The 25,444-nt window shown below is 40.4% G+C and overlaps 1 protein-coding gene across 2 annotated transcripts; it reads left to right on the forward strand.

The window, feature by feature from the left end:
- Positions 1–980: 980 nt before the first annotated feature.
- On the forward strand, positions 981–19,981 carry Popdc2 (popeye domain cAMP effector 2). 2 transcript variants are annotated; one of them, XM_005327625.5, is made up of 4 exons: positions 981–2,115; positions 8,418–8,526; positions 13,536–14,085; positions 19,495–19,981. In XM_005327625.5, exons 1-3 carry the CDS (start codon positions 1,625–1,627, stop codon positions 14,040–14,042), a joined length of 1,107 nt encoding a protein of 368 aa, XP_005327682.1. In that variant the 5' UTR covers positions 981–1,624; the 3' UTR covers positions 14,043–14,085; positions 19,495–19,981. The 2 variants fall into 2 exon arrangements, with proteins under 2 accessions (XP_005327682.1, XP_005327683.1); XM_005327626.5 differs by having other exon boundaries at positions 983–2,115; positions 13,536–13,944.
- The last annotated feature ends 5,463 nt before the right edge of the window (positions 19,982–25,444 follow it).

The raw sequence follows: 25,444 nt of genomic DNA on the forward strand, positions 1-25,444 counted from the left end.
AATGTTAGATTATAGCAGTATAATACAAGTCTGTGTGGATTGAGCACTTGGATAGTGCTGGGAGGTCATTGAGCACCACCATATGTACTTCAGGGGCTTTAAAAACTGATACTACCAACCCAGTAGCCAGGACAAAGAATCAAGAGTCATTTGGAAGACAGTCACATTTCTTAGTTTAATGTTTACATATTCCAGATTTATCTCTTGGAAGCCCATAGTAAATCCCCAAATTCACCTAGAAGTTCTCAAAAGTCATCAGACTTATAGGAAGTGTGGGCTGGGAGACATGTATCTACTCCTGCATGTCCACTTACTTTGCAAACCTTTTGAGACACAGTATTTAGTCTGATAGTCTTGGGTTCAAATCCTAGCTCCTCTGCCTCTTAACTCCCTGAGGGAGTTTTATTACCTCCCTGAGCCTCATTTTTTTTTCAGATATAGAAGGAAGATTGTTTTTGCGACTGAATAATAAATATATAAAATGTCTAATGTAGGTTTGGCACTTAATGGGTGTTTAATTGGTAAACACCCATTAACCACCTGACCCTGCTGCTCTGTGGTCAGTAAATAGGCAAATAGATATATATTTATAATTTGAAAATGCTGGGGTGGTGGAATGGTGATCTGGGTAATTTATTACCATTTTTTAACTATTACTAGATCCAGACACAGACATGAGAGAGTCAACTTAGAATTGAAAAAGTTGCTTTACAGAGCTATTTTTGCTGAATGCATGTCAAACATCTAATCATATCTAAGTGTGACTTAATAAAAACTTTCAAGGGGTTTTCCAGCTTTCATTGCTAGGACTTTTTCAGATAATACACCCACCCTTTTCTCCTTTGATGTGTCCTCCACCTCTACCACTAAAGCTACAACCCCAGCCCCACCACTGATTTTTTTTTTTATCCCTCTCCACAGGGAGCTAAGGACAATGTTCTGCTTGGCTTTGAGGTAAATTCCATGCTCACTTTTCCTTCATTCCTCCTTGCCTGCCTGTCTTGCCCCAGGTCTTATCTTGTCCTTTGAGAGGTATGCTAAGTGCTCTGCCAGCCTGCCTGAATGCCTGGCCTGTTTTTTCTCACTGCCAGTACCTCTTAGATTCCAATTCCAAACATGGTATCCCTCTGGGGTCACCCTTTCTTCCGGTGCCAAGAGACAACACATTCCAAATGGAACACAAGTGTGCCTCCCCATGCTGGACTCTCCTCATTCTGCTTGGGAACAGCAGAGAGCAGGATGTGTCCACTTCATCCCTCACTGAAGTTTTCAGTCTTGTGGTCCTTTCTCTTGGGACAACATAGGCTTTGGGCTAAGAACCAAATATGAAGACTGTCCTCAGAAACTTGAAGCCAAGGAATCTTGCCAGAGTTCTACAGAAAGGGCCAGAGCCTTGCTGAGGGAGAAAGAGAAAGAGAAAAGAAAGTTCTAAAATTCTCCATGAAGTGTACTATGTTCTGGCATTCATTCTCTGCGCCACTGGAAGCGTTCCTCCCAGCAAAGGTAGAGTAGGTGGTGAGAAGCTGGGGGTGAAAAGATACCTGGGAGGGCAGATTAATTCATTTCCTGAGTTTCCTGTGTGGGACAATATCAGAGTCCAGCAAGTCTTTGTGATACCTCAAAGATGAGCACCAACAGCAGCACAGTGGGACAGCTCCTCTGGCGAGGGCCAGTGTGCATTAGCTGGAAACAGGATCCGGAAGGGGCTCTCTACCACCTAGCCAACTGTTTCTTGCTCCTGGGATTCATGGGAGGCAGTGGGGTATATGGATGCTTCTACCTTTTTGGCTTCCTGGGTACTGGTTACCTGTGTTGTGTGCTATGGGGCTGGCTTGATGCCTGTGGGCTAGACATTGTCCTTTGGAACGTCCTATTGGCAGTGGCCTGCCTGCTCCAGCTGGCACACCTGGTGTACCGCCTGCGCATGAACACCCTGCCTGAGGAGTTTGACCTCCTCTACAAGACGCTGTGCCTGCCCCTGCAGGTGCCCCTCCAGACCTACAAGGAGATTGTTCACTGCTGCCAAGAGCAGGTCTTGACTCTGGCCACAGACCAGACCTATGCCGTAGAGGGTGAGACACCCATCAACCGCCTGTCCCTGTTGCTCTCTGGCCGGTAAGCTATTCTGTCATTGTCATTGCCCAGAACTTCTTTCCCCAGCCCACACTTCTCATTTCCCTAGTGTCCCTTTCCATTTCATGTTCCCTTTCATTGAGGGAAGGATGTGGCGAGTAAAATAAACCAAAATAGATTTTTCTAGGAGTGAGTTTGCTTCCTTTTTTAAAAACATGTTCCAAGAGGAAACTAGATCATGAGGCATCTTCTTGGTTGGAAAGAAAGATTAATTTTTCCTTCTGTATACATTTGATATTTGCTAAGCATTAACTAGGCATAGGGAACAAGGCCAGAAAGGGAGGGGGTTCCTGTAACCCCTATTCTCTGCCAGGGCATCAAGGGAACTGCCCCACTTGTGTTTGGAATATTCTATACCAACTCTTAAGTAGTCTGTGTACAGCCAGGTAAAGAGCAAGAATACCCTTTGTCCACTCTTTAATACCCTGTTGTTCAACTGAGATTCTTGCAGACCAAGAAGTTAAGTACTATAAATCTGAGCACCTTAGGCTGACAAAATATTAGTGATGCCCACGTATGTGTCATCAGGGATTTGGTGGAGACATCTGCTCCTTTGAAGAAGACTGACAATGGACATTGGTAGCAATGTTCTCAGTCAGGATTGGTGTGTACCCAATTAACCTGCATGTGAAATTGGGCCATTGATGTTTTAATTTTTTTCTCTAATTAATATCTAATGAGAAAATACCATGGGACTCTGTGCTTCACACTTTGTAGGCAATTGTGGACTTCTTGAAATATTTCACTAGTGGTGCTTGCACACTTCTCACACAATAATGTGGTAGAAAAGTTAAGGGGATAGATAATCAGAAGGCTCTGAATCTAAGAAAGAAGGAAACAAAATTTTAAAAAAGAAAGAAAGTAACAACACAGTTTTTTCCAACAACACAGTGTGGAAAAAAATCTTGATGATGATAGCATGACAACTACTATTATAGTAATAATAAACTTTATGTATTAATTTGCAAAATTCAAGGTGTTATGTATATAAGTTTTGGTCTCAGAGGTCCTGAATTGAGTGAATTATAAGGGGAGAGATTTTGTGACATTTTATTTCATTTATGAGTGAATTGAAAGTGTAAACAAGTGTAGTTTTTTAAATAAACAAATACACATCATGACTACTGCCAAAATATTTACTACTTATAGTTTCATGCTTAAGATAGAACCAGTTCAGAGAACTTACTCATTCATGAGATCCATGATGCTCTTTTTGTGGCTCCTCTGTTCAGTGGAGGGAATTGAGACCAGTAGAAGTCAACCTACCTCCACTGTACAGTGCTCTTGCTGGAAGCACATTACTATTATGGAATGGTTCAGGTATCTTATATATGACAGATTTCCTATGAACTTATATAAAACCATGTCTCTGTGAAGGGGAGAGAAGGGCTTGTCCTTGTGTAGCTTTTCCTAGAATACTTAATATCAACAGCCTAAATTAGAAATCAGACAATTTGATTTTTTTCTTTTCACAGTTTGGATTAAGGATGTTATTGTTGTTCCTCTTGTTTGGTTATCTTTCAAAGTCATCCTCTCCCAATTTGGCTAAGCTGAACAAGGCGATGAAGCTTCTTGTCTGTGAGTGAGCTCTGGTTTTAAGGAAGAATCACTGTACCCTGGGCTGTTTATAGTGTGGTACCAAACACCTCAAGGTAGCAGAAAAGAACTCTGTGCCAGGAAGTGGGAGCCTTTTGTGTAGACTTCCCTGTCTTACATGCAGACATGGAGCCCTTTGCTCAAATCTCAGAAGTCTTTTGTATTATTTTATTAAGGGCAGTTAGTCCCTTTCAAGATTTAGAGAACAAAGTGACTTCCTCAAAACCTATCACCCTGTTAAGCCGTACTTACTGTTGGAGAGTTTCTGTCATATAAAATCCAAAGCACAAACTCTTACATGTTTAGACCCCTGAACAGGTTAACTACCTATCTAAGCTATTCACATAGATGGAAATGACTGATGTGTCATCCAGGAGATCAAAGAGTAAGAAGAGACCAACAATAAAGGACACAGTATACCTGTTTAAATGGCTCCAGTGAGCCTTGCCAGACTCATTTAATATTACTCACACTCTGAGATCTTGTCACTCTTTGGTGGCTTTCCTGGGGAATCTGAGGAGATGAGGGATGCCACAGCAGCTGTGTTCTCTCCTGGTATCTTCCTTTCTTAGAGAAGCTTTCTTTCTTTCTTTCTTTCAGGTTTTTTTTTTTTTTTTAGATTTTGATCACCTTTTTTGGAACACAAATGAGTTTACTGGTTTGTTCATTGTTCCTTTTTTCTTTCTTTCCCTCCTGCTTTTGTTCCTTCCTTCCATCCTTCCTTCTTCCTTTCCACAAATATGTATTAAAAGTAATAGAGACTAGGCCTCTAGTGCTAAATGTTAAAAATATTGCCTTTGTATTCATGGAGTTTACAGTCTATCAAAACAGCTGATAGTCAATGTGTGCCAGATGGGTAACAATGGATATAGCATTTCTATGGAGAAATGCAGAGTGCAATGAGAGCATGTAACTAAAACTGCTGGATTTCACTTTTCTGGGGAGGTCAGACAAGACCCCCTTCCTGTAATAGGGGGTGTTAAAGCTGAAATTGGAGGAAAGAGGTCTAACTGGGGACAGCATATGTAAAGACCCTGAGGTAGGAGAACACGACACTTTTTATCTTGTTTTCTTTCATTACTCAGGGAGACTCTGCCAGGCAGTCTCTCTATATATTTCCTGGTCTTGTAGGAATGTGTTTCTGCCTTTCGGAAGTTATGGGTTGACTCCATCATTAGCTTGGTTTGAGACCTACATTCCCTCAATCTTCCTTCTTTAGGTAGTCAGGTAAGAGGCAACAATAGTTTATTAATTGCTTGTGTGTGTGTGTGTGTGTGTGTGTGTGTGTGTGTGTGTGTGTGTGTAAGAGCAAGACTCAGGAGTGCTTATATCCCATTGACCAGAAGTTAGCCCCCTTGGCTATACCTAGTGAGAAAGGATGTATGGTGCAGCCATGTATCCAGTTAAAACTCTAACACTATGGAGGAAGAGAAAAGCAGATATTGGAGAACACACTGCTAGACTGGATTTCCCAGATCTCTGTCTCTCCCCATCCTTATCTACTTATTAGTATCCTATTTATCTTTTAAACTCAGCCCAAGCCTCCCTCCTCCTCCTCCTCCTCTTCCTCTTGCTTTGTTTTTGTTTGAATCATATACACTCATATGAACAATTTAAGCAAGAGAGGCAAGTGCAAATGACGAAGTTGTTCAAATCATTTAATATTCCAATAAGAAAATGACCAGTATTATATCAGGTTAAACGTTATTCCAGGTATCTCTAATGATGTGAACAAAGAGGACAGTAAGCTTCCCTCTGACTTCCCCCTACCTTTATGCCCTTTCTGCCTCTTAAAACCTCTCAGAGGTAAAGTGGTGCCAAAGTCAGACCCAAATCCTCCCATCAGCTCCCTCTTTACCTCGTTGGAAACTTGGCTGGTCCCATAGCTTCAAATGATACCTGAATGCCAATGCCTCCCAAATTTATATATCTAGTCTTGTTGCTGAATAAATTGGTCAGCTAGATTACAGGGAATTTAACCTTAGTAGAATTTTTTCTTAAATTGATGCATTATAATTATATACAATAGTGGTATTCATTATTCCATTCATACATGCATAAAACAATCTGATCAGTTCCATTCTCCCATGTTATTCCTGCCCCTCCCCTCTTCTTTCCCCCAGATTCCATTGCTCTAATCTACTCTTTCCCATTCGATGATGATGATGATAATGATGATATTTTTAAGTTATTGCACTACAATTATATATAAGCATGGGGTTCATTGTATTATATTTTATACATGGACATAGCATAATTTGGTGGACTTCATTCCCCAGTGCTTCCCATGCCCTCTCCTCCTAACTCCTTCTGAATCCCCTTCCTCTATTGATTTCCCTTCTATTTTTGTGAGATCTTCCTTTTTATCAGTCTCCCCTTTTACTCTCTCTCTCTAGCTTCCCCGTATGAGAAAGAAATGTCATCATCTTTGAGAAGTCTTCCACCCCCTCCCCCCAAAAAAACTCTGTCCCTTCTCAGTGCTCCTATTCCACAATAGTGCTTATCACATAGAATTGCAACTAGTTATTTATGTGCCTATGACTTCCACTATACTGTGCAACCCTCAAAGGCAAGAGCCAGATTGTATATCTCTGCATCCCCTGACCTCCAGGAATATTTGTTTAACCAGGAAAGATCCAGAAATAATGGAGGAATATCTCCCTCTAAATGGACATGTGTGCCTTGGAGATCCTCTCCTCTTCTTCCTCCTCCTCCTCCTCCTCTTCCTCCTCCTCCTCTTCTTCCTCGTCCTCCTCCTTCTTCTTCTTCCTAACAGACATATCTTCTCACTTAGTACAACTCACTTAGAAGAGACTTAATCTTTTTCCAGATGCCATATCACATCTGAAATATGCTTACTTTCCCCAAGCATAGTCAGAGACAGGCCATTAATTCTAACAAATCCTCCCAAAATGCAGTCCCCATTCTCTGCATGTCCGCAAGGATACATGGACAGCAAGCAGCATTAGTGGTGTTTCTAATCCTGAGCTATGAAGATAAACCTGTGCTTATGGGCAAGTCAAGAGCAGTTTAACATGTTGGTAAAGTAGAATAAGATTATTCATAAAATTAAAACATGTTAATTAGAATTCCTGGTTGTAACCATAGACACCAACTCCAGCTAGCTGAAGGGGGAAAAGGTCTTTTAAGAAGTACAAGAATTTCTCACCAAACAAGGAAAGGCATGCACCTGAGCCTCTGCTAGGAATAGAAACAAGAACTTGTTCTATTGGGCCTTTTGTTTGATTTTATATTTTTCTTCCCTATGGCTAATTGGAGTACATGCTTTTTCAAAGTCTGAGCTACATGATTTTAAAAAGTAAGGTTTTGGTTCCTTAACAGGAAAACTTAAGTTGTGAATGCAATAGTTTCCCCCATCCAAGACATGAGTCACATTTACTTAATTCCAGTTTCAAATTCTCATTGAAGGAGTTTATCTCAGGTTAAGTTTATACCCCAGGATCATCCATTGAGCAGAGTGCATGGGATCTTTTGTCCAAAGACAGAAACTGTTACTGCCACATTATGGCTAGTGAGGACAGAGATGAGGCAATGCTAAAGAGTGTCCACCGTCACCTGCCAAAAGCTCTGGGAAAATGGTGTCATGGTAAAAATACAGAATCTCAGTTCTTGATAGCTTGATAGCTGAGGAGTTAACCACTAAGCCTGAGTATGAGTTTTCTTAACCATAAAACACAGAAAGGAATAATCTATCTTGAGTTATTGTGATGATTAAATAAGAGAACACTTGTGAAGTATCTAGTGGACTTACCACTTCCTTCAAAGTCTGAAAAGTGGTTATAATGCAAACATGTGATGTATAAAGCATGGCTTCTCACATAGTCTACTGGGAAGGAAAAAGGAGAAGTTACCCCAACCTGAACCTCTAGAGCAGCGCTGACCAGAAAACTTTCTGTGATGAGAGAAACATTCTATATCCCTGTTGTACAATATGGTAACCACAGGCCACATGTGGCTATGGAGCAACTGAAATGTGATTAGTGTAACTGAATAACTAGATTTTTAGTTAGTTAGTTAGTTTGTTTATATTTGCAGTGCTAGAGATTTAACCCAAGGCCTTACACATGCTAGGTAAGCACTCTATCACTGAGCTGCATCCTCAGCCCTAATTTTATTAATTTTAGTGACTATAACTGTAAACTTAAATAGTCACATGTGGCTAGTGGATAGCAGAGCTCTAGAACAGTAGTTTCTGTCCTAACTACACAATAGAATCATGGGGAAGTTTTCTTTTCATATTTTTATTGGTGCATTATTTGCGGTCACATGTTTCATATATGTACCCAATAGAAAAATATAATTTGGTCAATATCGTACTAGGGAGATTTTTAGACTAATAATTTCCAGATCCCACTTACAAAGATTCTTGTTAATTGCTCTGGAATAGGGTCTAAGTCTAGGTGTTTTTTAAAGCTCCCCTGTGGCTTCTACTCTAAAGCCTGGAATTGAGAACCATGGGTAAGCAGGAGGGCTCAGGAAGTCTCCCTGAGATCCCTTTCTAAACAGCTTCTACACATTAATCAGGTCTCTCCTGCTTTGGGTTCTATTACATTTTGGGCAAGGTGATTTGTGGGAGATTTGTGTTAATTGGCAACATACAACGACAGCAAAGGGGGTTTCAGCAGCTATTGCCCTTTCCCAAGCACTCTCTTCTCTCCCTTTGCCAGGGTTCGTGTGAGCCAGGATGGGCAGTTTCTTCACTACGTCTTTCCATACCAGTTCATGGACTCTCCAGAGTGGGAATCCCTGCGACCCTCTGAGGAGGGAGTCTTCCAGGTAATAGGGAGCCCCATAGCAGCACTGCCTCACCTGTTCTTCTGTAACCTGGCAATGTCCACACCCCTCTCTCCTCCCAAATCTGCCTTTGGATCACTGCTAATATGTTGCTAGGGTGAGAGCATCACCATCTCCTCCTCTGTGGAAACAGCCCCTGAGCTTCTGACTTGGGAATAGATGGGAGATCCTGGTCCCTAAAAGGTCACTATAATATCACTTCTTTGCCTAAAACTCTTCCAGAAGACTCTAGTGCCCACAAGATAAAACCTCACACTCCTCAGAGGTTAACTTTAAATTTTTAGTGCCCTCTGGTCACACTCCAGCCCTCTTTTCCTTATACATTTTACACACATAGCCATGCTGAAGTACAGCTGCTTCTCTCAACACACCACATGGTTGGGCAACTCCTTGCCTTGGTCCCTCCTTTCCCTTCTATCTGAAATACATTTCCCCTTCTAGATGAGAGGCCGTGACATCTCACTTCCTGTGTTAGTCAGCATTTTGTCACTGTAACAAATATCTAAAACAAACAAACAAACAAACAAAAAACAACTTAAAGGAGTAAAGACTTATTTTGGCTCATGGTTTCAGACCATGGTCAACTGGCTCCATTGCTTTGGGCCTGAGTAAGGCAGAACATTGTGACAGAGGGATGTGACAGAAGAAAGCTGTTCCACTCATGATATATAGGAAGTGGGCAGAGAGGTGGAGAAGATACAGTCCCCAAGGGCCTCCCCCAAGTATCCATTCCCCTCAACTAGGTCTCTCCTACAGTTTCCATCATTTCCCAGTCATGCACCCAAATCATGACTCTTTCAGTGGACTAATTGATTGATATGTTCGATAATATCGGAGTTCTCCTAATCCAATCACCTCCCCAAAGTCTCCCTCTGAAACTTGCTGCATTGAGGACCAAGTCCTCAATAGATGAGCCTTTGGAGGGCATTTCAAATCCTCTGTGAGCCTGCTCAGATCAGCCTCTCGGCCTTCCACCCCACAGTACACCGTTCCTGTCTGCCTACCTATTTTCTTCCTTTTGTGGATGCTGACTGGTGCACAGTTGCTCTCTCTTCTAACCAACTGGGTTCCTTTCTGTCTTTTACATAATGATCTCTTTGAAGTAAAAATCTGGGCTTCTTTCTCTATCTCCAAACTCTAAAGCACAGTCCCTAGAACATAGTAGGTGTTCAATGAAGGTTTGATAAGTGGCTGTTGGTGTCTCAGAGAATTCTATGGGACATCCACTTGCATACGAATGTAAGTGGGGAACCTAGCTGCTCAGCTTCTACTCTCTTCTCTGCCAATGCTTCAGATGGTGGTTACTTTGTAGTTCTTGCTTACTGAATGGCTAGTTTGTACAGGCACTTCATACTATATTACCCCATGGACTCATACAATTCTTGGGGTTAGATATTATTATTACCCCATTTAACAGATGAGGAAACTAAGGTACCAAACATCATGAAATTCAACTAAAAAGTGGCAAAGCCAAGTTGCCTGAATCTACTATTTACGTTCTTTTTTAAAAAATGGAAGGACCACCGGAAGAGTGAAGTTTAAACACCTACACTCACCATCCTTAGGGATTCCTCCTCCAGATAGTGTGCAGATACTGGGTTCTGTGTGTTTCCTACCACTTCTATCAGGGAGTCCTCCAAGCCAGCATATGAACCAACCCCAGAACAGACACATGCCAGGCAGTATCATTTGGCTTGGCTGGTTTCCGGCCCCACCCTGACACTTGTCTCTGTGATGATGGAGCTTGAGAAGTAGTCTTGATCCCACTGACTGGGCTACCAACCACAGACCCCCTCCAATTATATTTCCACCCCTATCCCCAAACACATTCCCGCCCTCAATAGCTATCCCAGCCATTTGGGAACTCCCTCAGGCTGGAAGAATGTCCAGGAGTCTGAGACAGCTGGACCAGGGCTCTGACGCTGACCCAGAGGAACAGGTGGTGGGTAGCCAGGTGCCCTCCCCTAAGTTATGCTCGAAAGGAAGGGCTATAACCCCAGATGGCCTCTCAGCCTGGAATGTAAGTAGGGTCATATTCCTCCAGTTTATATTTTTAGTGTCTGTCTTGTTTGGGAGCAGTGAGACACACACATTTGCTATTGGCTGTGTGAAGTCCCATTTCCTCTTTGCAAATGTCAAATGTTGTCCCAAGTTATAGTTCACTCTGTCCTTACCTTTTGCAGCCTTTGTTGACTGTGAGAGTAGTCCAAAGTGACAGTCTAAATCATAATTCACCTCATGTTTAACACAAATCAATCAACAGTCCATCATACCTCTCAATAATTCAGTTTCATCAGAACTATTGCCTGTTTACTGCTGTGACACTCTCATTAGTCATAAGAACACACATAAATGCTGTATGATCTCACATGAGAATCTAAAAAAGTCAAACTTGCAAGAGTAGAGTAGAATGCTGTTACCAGAGACCTGGGAAGGGGGATGAATAGAGAAAGGGGAGACATTGGTCAACAGATGCAAAGTTTCAGTTAGATAAGAGGAAAAAATTCTGGTGTTCTGCCAGGCACAGTGGTTCAAGAAGCTGAGGCAGGAGGATCATGAGTTCAAAGCCAACCTCAGAAAAAGTGAGGCATTAAGCAACTCAATGAGACTCAGTTTCTAAATAAAATACAAAATAGGGCTGGGAATGTGGCTCAGTGGTTAAGTGCCCCTGGGTCCAATCCCCTGTACAAAAATAAATAAATAAATAAATAAATAAATAAATAAATAAATAAATAATGATGTTCTAATGCACAGTATACTGACTATAGTTAATATATATTTCAAAACACTAAAAGAGGATTTTAAGTGTTCTCACCACAAAGATAAACATTTGCAGCAATGGGTATGCTAATTAGCCTGTTTTGATTATTCTACAACATATACATATATCAAAACATCACACTATATCCCATAAATAGATACCATAATAATTTTTAAAATAACATAGCACAAGAGGCATCACACAGAAATCATCATCATTCCTCCAATTTGCATCCTGTTTTACTGAACCTAAATTTTGTTTACATTCTTATTCAGTCCCTTCAACCAGCATCTGAGGTGAGTATTAAAGAAAAAGCTAGATAGTTGTCACACTTTATTATATACATGCCCATATATATGTGAGAAGCAATCAAGAAGCAGATTTCCAAAGCACCTTTGGGAAAGGATTTTATTCAGGACATGAAAAAGTGACATTAGGTTGTTTTACAACATATAAGATTCATGCTCTTCACTTGATTCGTTCATTCACTTCAGTGATATTTACTGAGTACTTATAATTTGCCAGAAACAGTTAAAGGTATTTGGAATACATTAGTAAACAGAAGAGATGAAGGTCCCTGTCCTTATGTATTCTACATTCTAGTGACAGAGACAAAAATAAGCCACAGACACAATGAGTAAGGAAATTATGTAGCATGTTAGAGTAGGGTAAGGGAGAGATGGTTGTAGTTTTAAATAGAGTGGTCACAGAAGTCCTTGTTAAGCAGGTAAAATTTGAGCAAAGACCTGAGAGAGGTGACATTGTGAGCTCTGTGGGTGTCTGGGGAAGAGCATACCAGACAAAAGAAAGAGCCAGTGCCAAGTCCTAAGATGGGGCTAGTGCATTCAAGGTACAGAAAGGAGGCCAGAGCACCTGGAACAGAGGTGGGGGAAAGAGACTAGTAGGAGAAGAAGTTTAGAGAGGCAATGGGGGAGCCAGATCATATAAGGACCAGGGTGTATATTTTCTGGATAGAGTTAAAAGTGTTTCTGAATAAGTTGGACATAAGATGTGAGAGAAAGAGAATCAAGGAAAACTCTGAGGCTTTTTGACCTGAGTAACTGGAAAGATGGAGCTGTGATCAGTTGAGATAAGGGAGCTGCAGGTAGAACTGACTTGGAGGGAATAAGAAGTTCAATTTGGGATACAATAAGTTTGTACTGCTTATGGACAGTTAAATAAGATGCTATGAACAGTTTTATATTTGAGTCTGAAAATCAGGAACGAGGCCTAGGTATGAGACAAATTTGGGAGTCAGTTGTATCAAGGTATATAAAGGTTGTACAAAGGGGGATCTTTAACTTTTTGCTCTCAAGAGTTTGTCTTCCTCTGTACTACTTTTCTGACTTTAGACATCAGATTCTTTTGGTTACTTATAGTAGCCAAGGTAAAGGGACTTCATGGACCTGAATCCTAGGCCAGTACTTTGTCCACTTGATACAACCTGGCATACCTTATCCAAAACTTTTTCTTTAGCTGAACATTTTCCCAACCCTTTGTGCCCCTGCATTGTCTTTTTTTTTAAGAGAGAGAGAGAGAATTTTAATATTTATTTTTTAGTTTTCAGCGGACACAACATCTTTGTTTGTGGTGCTGAGAATCGAACCCAGGCCGCATGCATGCCAGGCAAGTGCGCTACTGCTTGAGCCACATCCCCAGCCCTACATTGTCTTTTTTTAATATTTATTTTTTAGTTTTAGGTGGACTCAATAACTTTATTTTATATTTATGTGATACTGGGGATTGAACCCAGTGCCTCATGCATGCTAGGTGAGCACTCTACCACTGAGCCACAACCCCAGCCCCCTACATTGTCTTTAAAGCAAATAATATTCAGGATTTTTCTTTCTCTTCAATGCATTAGGAAATTCCTCATCCCCCACTTCTCTATATATCTCTCTCAACTCAGAACCTTTTGTAGCCATTACAAGTATCAATCATGGAGCCACAGACTATGAGAGCTGAGGAAAGAGGATATGCAGACTGAGAATCCAGAAGGTGATGAGTGAGTGAGTGAATGGCTGACCCCAGGGCTCCTGATGCAGGACACTCTTCATTTCACTGCACACAAGTACAAGTCATTCAAATCCTGGCCCTCCTCCAGTCAAGACCATCAAGGGATACTGCAATGAAAGTATAGCCATTTATCAAGTAGCAATTGCTTCTTTGTGCTTAACATAGATACCTTTTCTGGTTTAAACCTTCCCTTTCTTTTATTGAACCCCCTCAGGTCACTTTGACTGCTGAGACTGAATGTAGCTACATTTCCTGGCCCCGGAAAAGCCTCCATCTTCTTCTAACCAAGGAGCGGTACATCTCCCGCCTCTTCTCGGCCCTGCTGGGCTATGACATCTCAGAGAAGCTCTACACTCTCAATGATAAGCTCTTTGCTAAATTCGGGCTGCGCTTTGACATCCGCCTCCCCAGCCTCTACCATGTCCTAGGTCCCTCTACCCCAGATGGAGGGCCAGAGTCCGAGAAGGATGATGAGGAAGTCTGCGAGCCATCCTTGTCCCCTGTTCAGGCCACGCCCACCTCTGTCCAGCATGTGTCTCCTTGTTCTCCCCCTCCAGCTGCTACCAACCTACCTGCACCTCTTTCCCGGGCCAGAATGTCCAGGCCTGACAGCGGCATCCTGGGTGAGGACTCCACCAGTCTGGTGCTGGAGGATTTTGAGGAGGTGTCAGGATCAGAATCGTTTATGGATTATAGGAGTGATGGGGAGTACATGAGGTGAGGGCGGAACTAACATGGGCACTGTCACCGTCTCAGGACCCCACGTAAGTACACAGAAGGTGGCTACCACCTATCCCTGCCAGCAGCTGGCCTTAACTCAGCTTCTAAGAACAAAAACACCAGCTTATGAAATGTCATCTCTCAGAGTACTCATAGAAAGTGGCATTAACCCATGTTGCAGACAGCAACTCACTCTGGGTGCATGTAAGGCATGAAGGGATTTTTAAAACTCATTCCTTATAAACTATGATTGCATCTTGGAAAAAGGCTGGTTGACATTTTGAGCAGGCAGGTAGGTTGCTGAATTCTCTTGTAGCCATTGCTGGGGCCATAGGAGATTTATTTGTGGCATGTATTTTAAAGGAAAAAATTGCTGGCATGGTTCTACTTCCTATTGATTATCTTCCTGGAATGGAGTTAGTTCTGGAAACCTGTTGTTGGACTAGGCAGAAATCTCTGTTATAATCACACTTACTCCAGGATCTGCTCAACTATTTGAAAGAGACGTGTGTTCCTAGGCTAATAGTTCTGGGAAGAATATGTCTCCAAATTGCTTTCTTCCTTAATGGAGGGCATGTTGACCTCTTGGGCAGAGGACTGAATGCTGCTCTGATTAAAGTTACTATGATAGTGGTAGAGCGCTTGCCTAGCATGTGTGAGGCACTGGGTTTGATTCTCAGCTCTGCATATATATAAGTAAATAAAATAAAGGTCCATCAATAACTAATAAAATATTTTTTAAAAAGTTACTCTGATAAGACAAGTTTAGGATAGCTTGGCTTTCCCCAGCAACCCACACACAGGGGAGGTAGGCTGGGTTTGAATCTGGGAGGTGAAGAGTTCCCTCACGGACGCATGTACAAGAAAGAACATACTCACTAGTTCTGGGAAATTGCTTTCATGTTCCCCCTGGCTGTTCTCACAATACTGTGACATTTTCCTCTGGGACTCTACCAGACCATGGTGGAGGTCTGGCTTTTCCTGAGGAAAATCCCACCATCCTCAATTTGTAAGGCATTTCTAAGTGAAGGGGGTGCTAAGAATACCAGCATTCTTTGGGAAGCACCGACAAATCTCTTATGCAAACAGCCCGATGCAGAAGGCCTCCAGGGTGCACAAGTGAACAAGTGAACAAGTGAATGTTTGTATATTTTGAAAACAAAGTTATATGAATGATAAGAGAGGTGAATTGTAAGGGAGAGATACATGGTTTCGGAGGGACTTTATCATCTTCTGCGGTACCAGTGTCCTCAAAACCATAGTTGAGCAGATTCTGTGGTAAGTCGAAGGATCTTTCTAGGACCTACGGTCACATTGTTGACTTCACTCAATGCACTGTCCCCTCTCACAGGCCTTCCTCACCTCTGGTGTTGGGATTCACCTCACTCTCAGCCATTCCTGCCAGTTGTCCTATGTGTCTAAAGTGTTCCATTTTATGTCCTACTCTGTCCAATGTGCCTACCCACCTGCACACTCTCTTATCCTGTTTTCTCATGTTGTTCTTCCCTGTTTTCTCTTCTTTTCATGACCCTATTTATTTTATTCTTTCTTGTCTCTCTTTGATTTCTGACTTCTGCTCAGTTTGCTGCTTTTTTTTTGGTACCAGGGATTGAACCCAGGGCATGCTTAACCACAGAGCCACATTTCCAGCCCTTTTTTTTTGGTTTTGTTTTGTTTTGTTTTTGTAGTGCTGGGAATTGAATCCAGGGCCTTGTGCCAGCCCTTTTAAATTTTTTGTTTGTTTGTTTGTTTTGAGACAGGGTCTTACTAACTTGCTTAGGACCTTGTTAAATTGCTAAGAAACTGGCTTGAAACTTGTGATCCTTCTGCCTCAGCCTCCCGAGCCTCTGGGATTACAGAGTTTGCCCTTAAATGTTCCTTTTCTTCTCCTCAGTTCAATTTCTCCCTCTCTTTTTGTCCTCTGTCATCTCCCCTTTTATTGTTTATATATATAGCTCTCCTGTTACCTTCGTTTCCTTTTGTCCACTTTCAGCCTTGTTCTACTCTGTTCTTCCTCCTAAACCACCTTGTGGTTCCATTTTATTAATTTTAAATTCTAAGTCTTCCAAAATCAATACCCTTTTCTCTGAATAAAAAAAAAAAAACACCATTAAAGTAAAAGTGTCTAAATTACCAACTTTTAGGAATGTTTTCCAAACATTAGGGAGAAGCAGCATGGTAAAAAAGAAAGAGACCAGAACTGGGAACTCAAAGTCTGGGCTTCTATGTCTGGCTCTGCTAAGTAATGTGTGACTTTTTGTAAACCATACAACCTCATCGAACCTCGCTTTCTTCTTTGAATGGTTGAACTAGCTGTCCCTAAGAGCCTTCTTCAATTAATGTGAAAAAACAAAGGATAAGCTTTTCAGAGGAGGTAAAGAGAATCATTCTGTCCACTGAGTAATGAACGCAAGCCCCAAGACATCTGCATGTCTCAGCAAGGACTCTGCTATATTTCACAACCATTTCTCTATTCACTTGTGACTGTTCACCCTGGGTAGGGTTTCCTTCTTGGCCAGAGTTCCCTCTATTCTGTACTTGTAATGAATCATCACCTGCCATGTTATTGCATTCTATATGAAAGGGGGTCACTATTCAATCTCCACATCCTCTACCCTTAATACTATTATGAAATACCTCTTTTTCAAATTTAGACATTTCTCAAACTTAAGATGAGAAAACAGCTCATGAAACTCATTTTCTAAGTACTGGAATTTGCAACATAAGGCGAGTAGGTGGTTTATGTTTGTTTTAGTAATAGAGAGAGAGGGAAAAAAATACATTGTTTACTTTTTAAACCAGAGAGTTTTTAGAAAAAATTGAAAACATGATCAAATTGGCCAAATCTCAGATGGTTTTCAGCTAAGTCTATGATAACAGGATAATTTAACTTGAGATCTTTTTCTGAAATTGTGTTTTGGGTTGTTTGGCTTAATTTATTTGCCATCAGACTCCTTATAGGATTATTACTTTAATGAATAAGCATATTCCCCATGATTGGTCACAATTTGCTATCATCTATTTCCTTGCCCTTTAATTGCCAAAATTTTAAGCTCATTGCTATTCATTCCACCATAGCACTTATGTAAGAGGCTGAATTCTGTACCGTTAGGAATGACACAACTGCCTCACATAGACACCAGGGCTTGTCTCTCACACCATTCAATTTAGGAACAACTAAAAATATTCAGAGCTTCCATTGGAATTCTTTTGACAGGAAATTTTTTAGTCTGGTTGTGCCCAAAATTGAACTGAAAAGGGTGCTGCTTCTCTTAACAGGAGAAGTGCTGCGGATCGTATTTTCATGCAGGAACCTCCTGCCAGATTCTGAGTTATCCCTGACTTCACTAGGATTTTTCACATGCATTCTGTGGACATTGTCTAAAGTGGTCCATTTTATGTCTTATGGAAATGCTCAATGAATGAGGGGCCATGTTGAGCTGCATCTCTGAGGTGGTCAGTTAAGTTAGACAATGAATCCATTATCACAGACTAAATTGGAAGTTGTCTGCAATTTGGCCAATTTTGATTGTTTCCATGTTGTTCTGAAAACTCTGGTTTGGGTGATAAAGACTACATATTGTAAGCTGGGTGCAGTGGTGGACACCTATAATCCTAGTAACTCAGGAAGCTGATGCAGGAGAATCACCAGTTCAAGGCCAGCCTCAGCAACTTAGTGAAACCCTGTCTCAATATAAAAAAATCAAAAGGGCTGGTGATGTAGCTCAGTGGCAGAGTGTTTGCCTAGCAAGGCCCTGGGTTCAATCCCCAGTATCACAAAGAAAAAGATATTTTTTAAAAAACTATATACCATTTTCTTTCTCTATTATTTATATAAGTACATTATAAACATATTATAATATGGAGGTTAATTGTGGTTCAAGGAAGGAGCCCAGGACCAAGAAGTAGTACCAAGGCTAAAGAACCAACTCATCATTTACAATCTAGCATATATTTCAAGCACTATTCTAAGCACATAAGCAACAGTTTAAAGTGTTAAAGATATTTAATCTGCAAGAAAAGGGAAAGTATGATATCTTCAAAATTTACAAAGAACAGCAATTAGAGTTTACTCAACTTGGTGTTGTTCTTATGGGCAGAAATTTGATTTAAAGTCTAAAAGTCCTAAGGAGAAAGATTTTGGCTTAATATCCATATGAATTTTTTGTAGGATAGTGAGTTACTCGTCATTAGGAGAGTTTAAGCAGGGGCCAGAAGAGACTTTGTAAGGTGATTCAGGCTCTGGGAAAAGGATGCCTTAGATTATCACTAGTAAGATAACTTCTAACTCTGCCACGCAATGATTCTGTGATTCTAAGATCTGACTCTAGTCCTGCTGTTAAGCACCATCAGGAGGAGTTTCCTTGTCTGCTCTGTCTACCTTACCAGGTTGCTGTGAGGATCAGTGAGATAAAGTGTGTATACTTTAAAATTCCATATGTGATATCTCCAGTGAATAATCTATAGAACTCTCCTTCCTATTCAACCCAGCTGAATGAGTTAACAACCAAAACCTATATTGAAATATGGTAAACTTTGTAGAGCTCCTGTCTTTTATTTTGTTTAGCCCTCTCTTATTCTTTTTCTCTTTCAAAGATACTTGATTCTTCTTATTTCCTGCAGTTTGTCTTTCCAGGAAAGGTGATAGCCGGCAGAATCCCCTGAGCAAGTGAAAGGTGGAGGCCTAAAGAGAGCCCAGACTAGTTCCCCAGCTTCTGAACAGCCCAGTGCGGGCTGGGCCTCTGGCTATTCTGTATTTGTTTAGGAGGAGACAAATCTCCTCCTGAACACATTGTGTTCAGGCTTTCTCCTTCAGAAATGACTGTAAGGTGCTTTGTAGCTGTCAGTGTGAGTCAACAGCACTTTTCTCAGAAACACTGGAAAGACTTCTGGGGCAGAAACCTTGCTTTTGATAGTGGCATGACAGGACCAGGGTCTCCAGTAGTGCTGCCTCTGCCACCATCGGTTTCCTGTATCAGTCAGGTCACAGAGCAGCAGTTCTTGCCTGTATCCTGGGGCCCTGAAACCCTGCAGCTCCAGGTATTCTTCCACTTCTGTATTAAGGACCTCACTGTACCTATTCTTCTCCGTCAAAATAAAAGACAAGAGCCCTACAAAGTTTACCATATTTCAGTATAGGTTTTGGTTGTTAACTCATTCAGCAGGGTTAGATAGGAAGGAGAGTTCTATAGATTACTCACTGGAGATATCACAGCAGATCTCTTGGTCCTTTCACCTATAAAACAAGAGGGTTAGATTAGATAAAGTTCAAAACTGATTCACACCAATATCCTAGAATGGAAGGATTCAAACATACAACTGCTTTACCATGTCAGGCATTGGGTACAGTTAAAATTGGGAATTGGGGGGAAAAAAGAATGAAAAGAGCCATGACTTTAGGCACAATCTGGAGCCATAGTGCTGAAATTCTTCCTCTTTTTTTCTTTCCACAGCTTCTAGATCTCCTCTCCAAATCTCCTCTCAAGTTAAATCCAGGAGTCAGGCCCCTTTGGCTCCCATCCACACTCCCGAACTTTAAGGATCACCAGGCTGCCCTTTTCTCTGTGGCCAGCACAGCTCTATTCCAGGATCACAGGATGGTCACTTGCATGCATGCCCCTCCTCTCACCCACTGGAAAGCTCTGGGGCAAAGCAGGAGTGGACACAAAGTGCCATCCCTGCAGCTACACAGAGGGCCTGGGGGACATTGAGACACTCTAAGGAAGCCATCCACAGGAGTGAGGCCCATATTCCATCCTTTGCTAGCTGCAGTCTTGGCAAGTAACAGCCTCTCTGAGCCTCATCTCTAAAGTGGGATTATAAAACCTACCTCACAGGGTTGTTGTGAGGATCAGATGAGTTAATTTAGGTGAAGCACCTATGTTGTGGCATGGCACATGGTAAGCACTCAATAAATCACTCAGCTCTTTTCCTATGTTATTTGAGTTGTCTAGAAGGATCAATTGAGGCAACTACTCAAGAAGTTTTCATTGGTGGTTATTTTTTTATTTTTCAATTAAGATTCAATTTATGGAAGTAGAAACTGAAGACACAGTTTTCCCTTAGGCTTTTAAGTTCAACTTACAAATCTCTTATTCTATCTATGAGTCTAGTATAGATAATAGTTTTTTAAAGGATTTTTACAAACTTAGTAAATTAAACAGTAAATTAGTTTCCTTAAAAACTTAAAGGTGGACTTATAAATTAACTATATTCTGTTACTTTTTTCCATATATATATATATATATATATATATATATATATATATACTGGCTCTCTATTCTGTGTAATAATTAATCCTAAAACAATGACTTGAAACAGAAACAGTAGTTTTGCTCATGAATGTGGGATTTGCCTGGTTTTGACTAGGTGGTTCTCATTCAGGGTTTCTCATGCTGTTGCAGTCAGGTCATAGCTGGGACTGGAATCAACTCAAAGTTCTCTTCACCTACCTGTCTGGGGCCTTGACTAGGAAAATTCAAACAGTTGAGGAATGGACCAGCCGGGGAAACTTGGGCCTCTCTTCCTCTTTCTCTCTGAAGTAACTTCTCTTACTGCTGAGGAGTTTCTCTAAGTGATTGTAACAATTTACATTCCCTCTAACAGGGCATAAGAGTTCCAGTTGCTTCTTATCCTTCCCAAGTTGTCATTGTCATCACCCCCCCAACCCCCATTTGAACCATTTGGGCATATGTAGTAGTATAACATTATTGTTCCTATTTTCATTTCCCTGATGAAAAATGAAATCAAATACCTTTTCTTTTCTTTTCTTGGCTATACGGATATCTTCTATTGTGAAGTCTCTATTCTAGGTTTTTGTCCGTATCTCAATTTATTTGCTGTTTCATATTGTCCTAAAGAAATTCTTTAAACAATCAGGTTAAAAGTCCTTTGTTGTTGTTGTTTTTCAAATATATTCTCCTATCTTGTGACCCTTTTTCCCCTTATAAATGATATTTTTTTAAAAATTTGTTCTAATAAGTTATACATGACAGTAGAATACATTTTGACACATTGTATACAAATGGAGCACAACATATTCCTCTGGCTACCCATGGTGCAGAGTCACACCAGTAGTGTAGTCATACATGTATATAGGGTACTAATGTCTGTTTTTTTAAATGATATCTTTTGATAGATATAAGTTTTTTATTTCATTGTAGTAAGTTTTCAGTCTTTTCCTCTGACCAGTGCTTTCTATGTCATGTTCAAGGAACTTCTCTTCTCCTGAGGATATTCTTCTATATTACCCTTTAGATGTTTTATTGTTTTACATTTCACAGTGAGGCTACAATCAACCTGGATTTGATTTTTTGTTGTTATGAAGTAAAAGTTCAGAATACATTATTTTCCATATGGATATCACTTGACTGAGCAAGACTTATTTAGATTATTATTATCCTTTATTCCTATTAGTTTTGAGTGTCCCCTTTGTCATAAATCGAATGCCCCTATATCTGTCAGTCTCTTTCTGCATCACCTATTCTGTTCCATTGGTCTATTTTTCTGTCTTTTGACAATACACCTTGTTGCAGTTATCATAGCTTTATAAAGAACTTTCTTATCTTTGAACATTGTTCCTCTTCAAGTCTTATTATCCCTGTTCTTTCCATTTGCATTTCTATATAAATTTTAGAATCAGCTTGTCAATTTTGAAAAAAATCTTTCCTGGAATTTTTATTAGAATTTTATTTTCACTATGGATCAAGTTGGTGAAGAGTTGATATCTTTATATTGATTTTTCAATTGATGAATGTAGTTTAGCATATTTTGATATTCTTTCTTTCTGCTCAATATTTTTTTCCATGTAGATGTCATTGCAGGTTGACTTTAAATTTATTTCTAGGAGTTTGATAAATTTGATGTGGTTATAAATGTATCATACTTTATAATCATTTATTACTGCTTTATATAAATACTACTGATTTTTGTATCTTTAACTTTCATCCAGTGATCTTGATAAGTTAACTATTAGTTCTAATCATTAATCCATGTAGTTTTTAGGATTTTCCATAGATATAATTATCTCATCTATAAATAATTATAGTTTTATTTCTTCATTCCTGACCTATACTTTCCTTCTCTTCCTTCCTCTCCTCCTCATCTCCTCTTTATTCTCCCCTTCTTCCTCCTCCTCCTCCTCCTCCTCCTCCTCCTTCTTTTGATTTCTTGTTGTGCTGAGTAGGACTTCAGTACAGGGAAGAATAGCAAGAGTGATAGAAGACAACTTTGTCTCATACTTGATCTCAGGGAAAATGTTTTCAATACTTTACCATTAATACAATGTATGCTATTAGGTGTTTATAATACTTTTATCAAATTAAATAAGTTTTCTTTGTTCTGAATTTGCTAACTTTTAAATCATAAATGAGTATTGAATTCTATCAGATTATTTTCTGCATTTATTGAGATTATCTTCTTCATTCTGTTAATGTTGTGAGTTACATTAATAGATAAACAAATGTTAAAAATCCCTTGTATTCCTAGAACAAACCCAACTTATTCCTGAAATAAATTCATCTTTATTATAATATACTATCCTTTTATGTATTTCTGGACTTGGTTTGAAAATATTTTGTTTAGGATTTTTGCATCTATGTATTTTGTGGAATCACTAAGTTTGAGTGTCATAGTTATGCGGTTTTATAAGATGAGTCAAGAACTCCTCTCCCCACCTCCAACACTCACACTTCTCTTTTTTTCTTCCCTCAATTTTCTGAAAGAGATCTTTAAATCAAAACATACTTTTTGAGTCCCACCCCACTTGCCTAAACTTCTGCTCCCCCTGTCTTATTCTCTCAGTTGCTTACATCCAAAATCTTGGAGTCTTTTCATCAGTCCTATCAGTTCTATCTTGAAAATATATCCTAAATTCAACTTACTCTCTCCATTGCCATCACTAGTTTCAAGCCACCACTACTTCATAACTAGAGTACCTGCAAAAGACACATAACTGGTCTGATCTCTCCTGTCCCTTCTCCCCATAATCTCTTCTACACATACAGAGCAAAGTGGTAGGATTCTAAATGTGTTCACTGTAAATAAAATAAATGAACACATGTAAGAGCTCATCATTTCTACCTCAAAAGCACAAATGATTGCCTATTACACTTAGAATAAAATTCAAACTTACCATGTAGTATTAGTTAGCATTGGCTTCCTTAAGAGCACAAAGATTTATCATTTCTCTCTTTCTCAAAGTGTTCTAAGAGTCTGTGTGACTATTAAGGGTAATTGTGCTTCATGCTTCAACTCTAATTCAGCTGACCATCAGGCTCTGTCCTCTCAAGGAAGAAACAGCTTGACATCCTCATGTTGGCTTTTCTCTACTTTGGCCTGGAAGTGGCGGAGTTGTTTCTGCCCAGAATCGGTCACATGGACCCACTTAATAATCAGCTTTGGGCTTTGTATATTAAAGGGGTTGGAAATGTGGGGAATTCTGTGGAAGGTTTGAAGAGTTATGCTACATCTAAGCCCAAAGCCCTACCTGCCTGTCCCTCTAGCCATAGCTCATTCTGCTCATTCTCTCTCATCTTTTTGGTGTTCCTCAGGAATACTCACCACCTTAAAATACTAAAATTGTAGTTGTTCTTTGTCTTGAAGGCTTTTTGCTCATACCTCTTCTTGGCTGGCTTCTTCTCATCCAGTTCTCAGCTCAGACATCCCCAGTCCAGCTAAGATGCCCACATCACCTCACCGTCACATTGTCCTGCTGCCCTGTTTAGACTTCAGAGCTCTATTCTCTCTTTCCCCTCCTTTTAGGATTCTAGTTGTGTGCCTTGTAGAACTCAGGTATCTCTATGACTCCTGTGTTCTTTTCTCATTTTTTCCTAAAATTATTTTGTGTGTTTATTCTGTTTCTTCCATGCACATTTTATAATAGAAGGCCTCTATCAGACTTTAGATATTCAACAGCTCTCTTGTCAACCCTTCAGGGAGAGTAAATGAAGAAATAACAAACAACGGAACATACTGTTCCCTGTAAATTGGGCCTCAACCTGAGTGTGGTGCTTTTCTCCCACCTGGAGGATCCTCAAGGCAGGTGTCCTTAGACACCTGTAGTATATATAGAAATTCCATAGGATTAGACTTCTCTCCCCCCCACCCTTTTCTTTTTCTTTTTAAGGATCAGACCTTATATAGTAGAAGTGGTGCTTCTACCTAACAGCATATGGAAGGCAAAAGTCATTTGGATTTCAATAAAGTTTTTGGTAAATTTGTGAGTTCTAAAAATTAACTGCAATAGTATCTTTATATATTTGAAAAATAGTATCACATATAGGTACAAAGCATTTTATTTAGTCTACAGAAATGCTTGATATGATATGGATTTGTGGACCTCATATAATAACTGTACTATAGGCCCACTTATCTGAAAAGAAAATCTATGTATTTTAACTTAATACTTTCAGTAATAAAATCTGATAAACCATCAGATTTGTTCCAAGGAAAGGACAGTAAATATTCTTTTTATCTTGTAACTATGTACTGAATATCTCCTGCTGCCAAATGCTACACTGGAGACTAACTACATACTTCACTAGGTGAATCATCCCCAGTCTCTGCCCTCATGATCTCAAAATCTAGACAAGGAGATGAACGACTTATAGACCCCCCAGCCACTACTCTCCCCACCAAGGCCTTATTAAGTCAAGCTCCTGGGGCCTGGCTCCCCTGAAGATTAATCTTTCTCAGAAGACTCCTCAGCCTCTTGTTTAACTGGCCATCCATCCATGGGCTCATAAATAACTCAGGAGGAAGCTGGCTCCATGACACATGCAACCGTGAGTCCTGCCAGTAGGTTGGGGAAAGCCTGGCAGGCGTGGCTGAACCGCTACCTGAACTACAGCTCAGCAGAAGGTGTTACTCCTGCTGAGATCAGGAAGTGTTTGTGGAGAAACCGACTGTGATCTGTGGGATAGATGAGTCTGAGTGGCCAGCTGTGGCATCCAAGCTCTAATCAAAAGGTAGTAGAGAAGGAGCAGGCAGTTGGTGCACTCAATGCAGTGCTTACGGACGGGTATCTGGCAGAATGTGGCTGTGTTGGAAATATTCATGTTCTGAGGGGCTTGAGTAGGGAAAACAAAGCCAAGAGGCAATGGAAATGGGCAGTGGTCCTGTGTGTGCCTAGGTCTGGAACCAAGTGATGTCAATGGGAACAAAGAGGCAAAACCCCATGAGAGACCCTGGGGAGAAGAATTGCTGGGGGCGCGGGAAGCAGAGCCCATCTCAGTGGTTCTGCACCTTCCCTCCCTATTCTTGACATCCTGGGTTCCTGCAGACTCCCACACAAATCTTAAGGACTAAAATGTGAGCAATGTTGTCAGCAGTCTCACTTTCAATTGTCACTAAATTAAAAAGCTGACATGTCTCCTACTCAGAAATTTACCTGAAGATCTTGAG

This window comes from Ictidomys tridecemlineatus, chromosome 3 (assembly GCF_052094955.1).
Source record: "Ictidomys tridecemlineatus isolate mIctTri1 chromosome 3, mIctTri1.hap1, whole genome shotgun sequence".
In the NCBI taxonomy this organism is placed as follows: Eukaryota; Metazoa; Chordata; class Mammalia; order Rodentia; family Sciuridae; genus Ictidomys; species Ictidomys tridecemlineatus.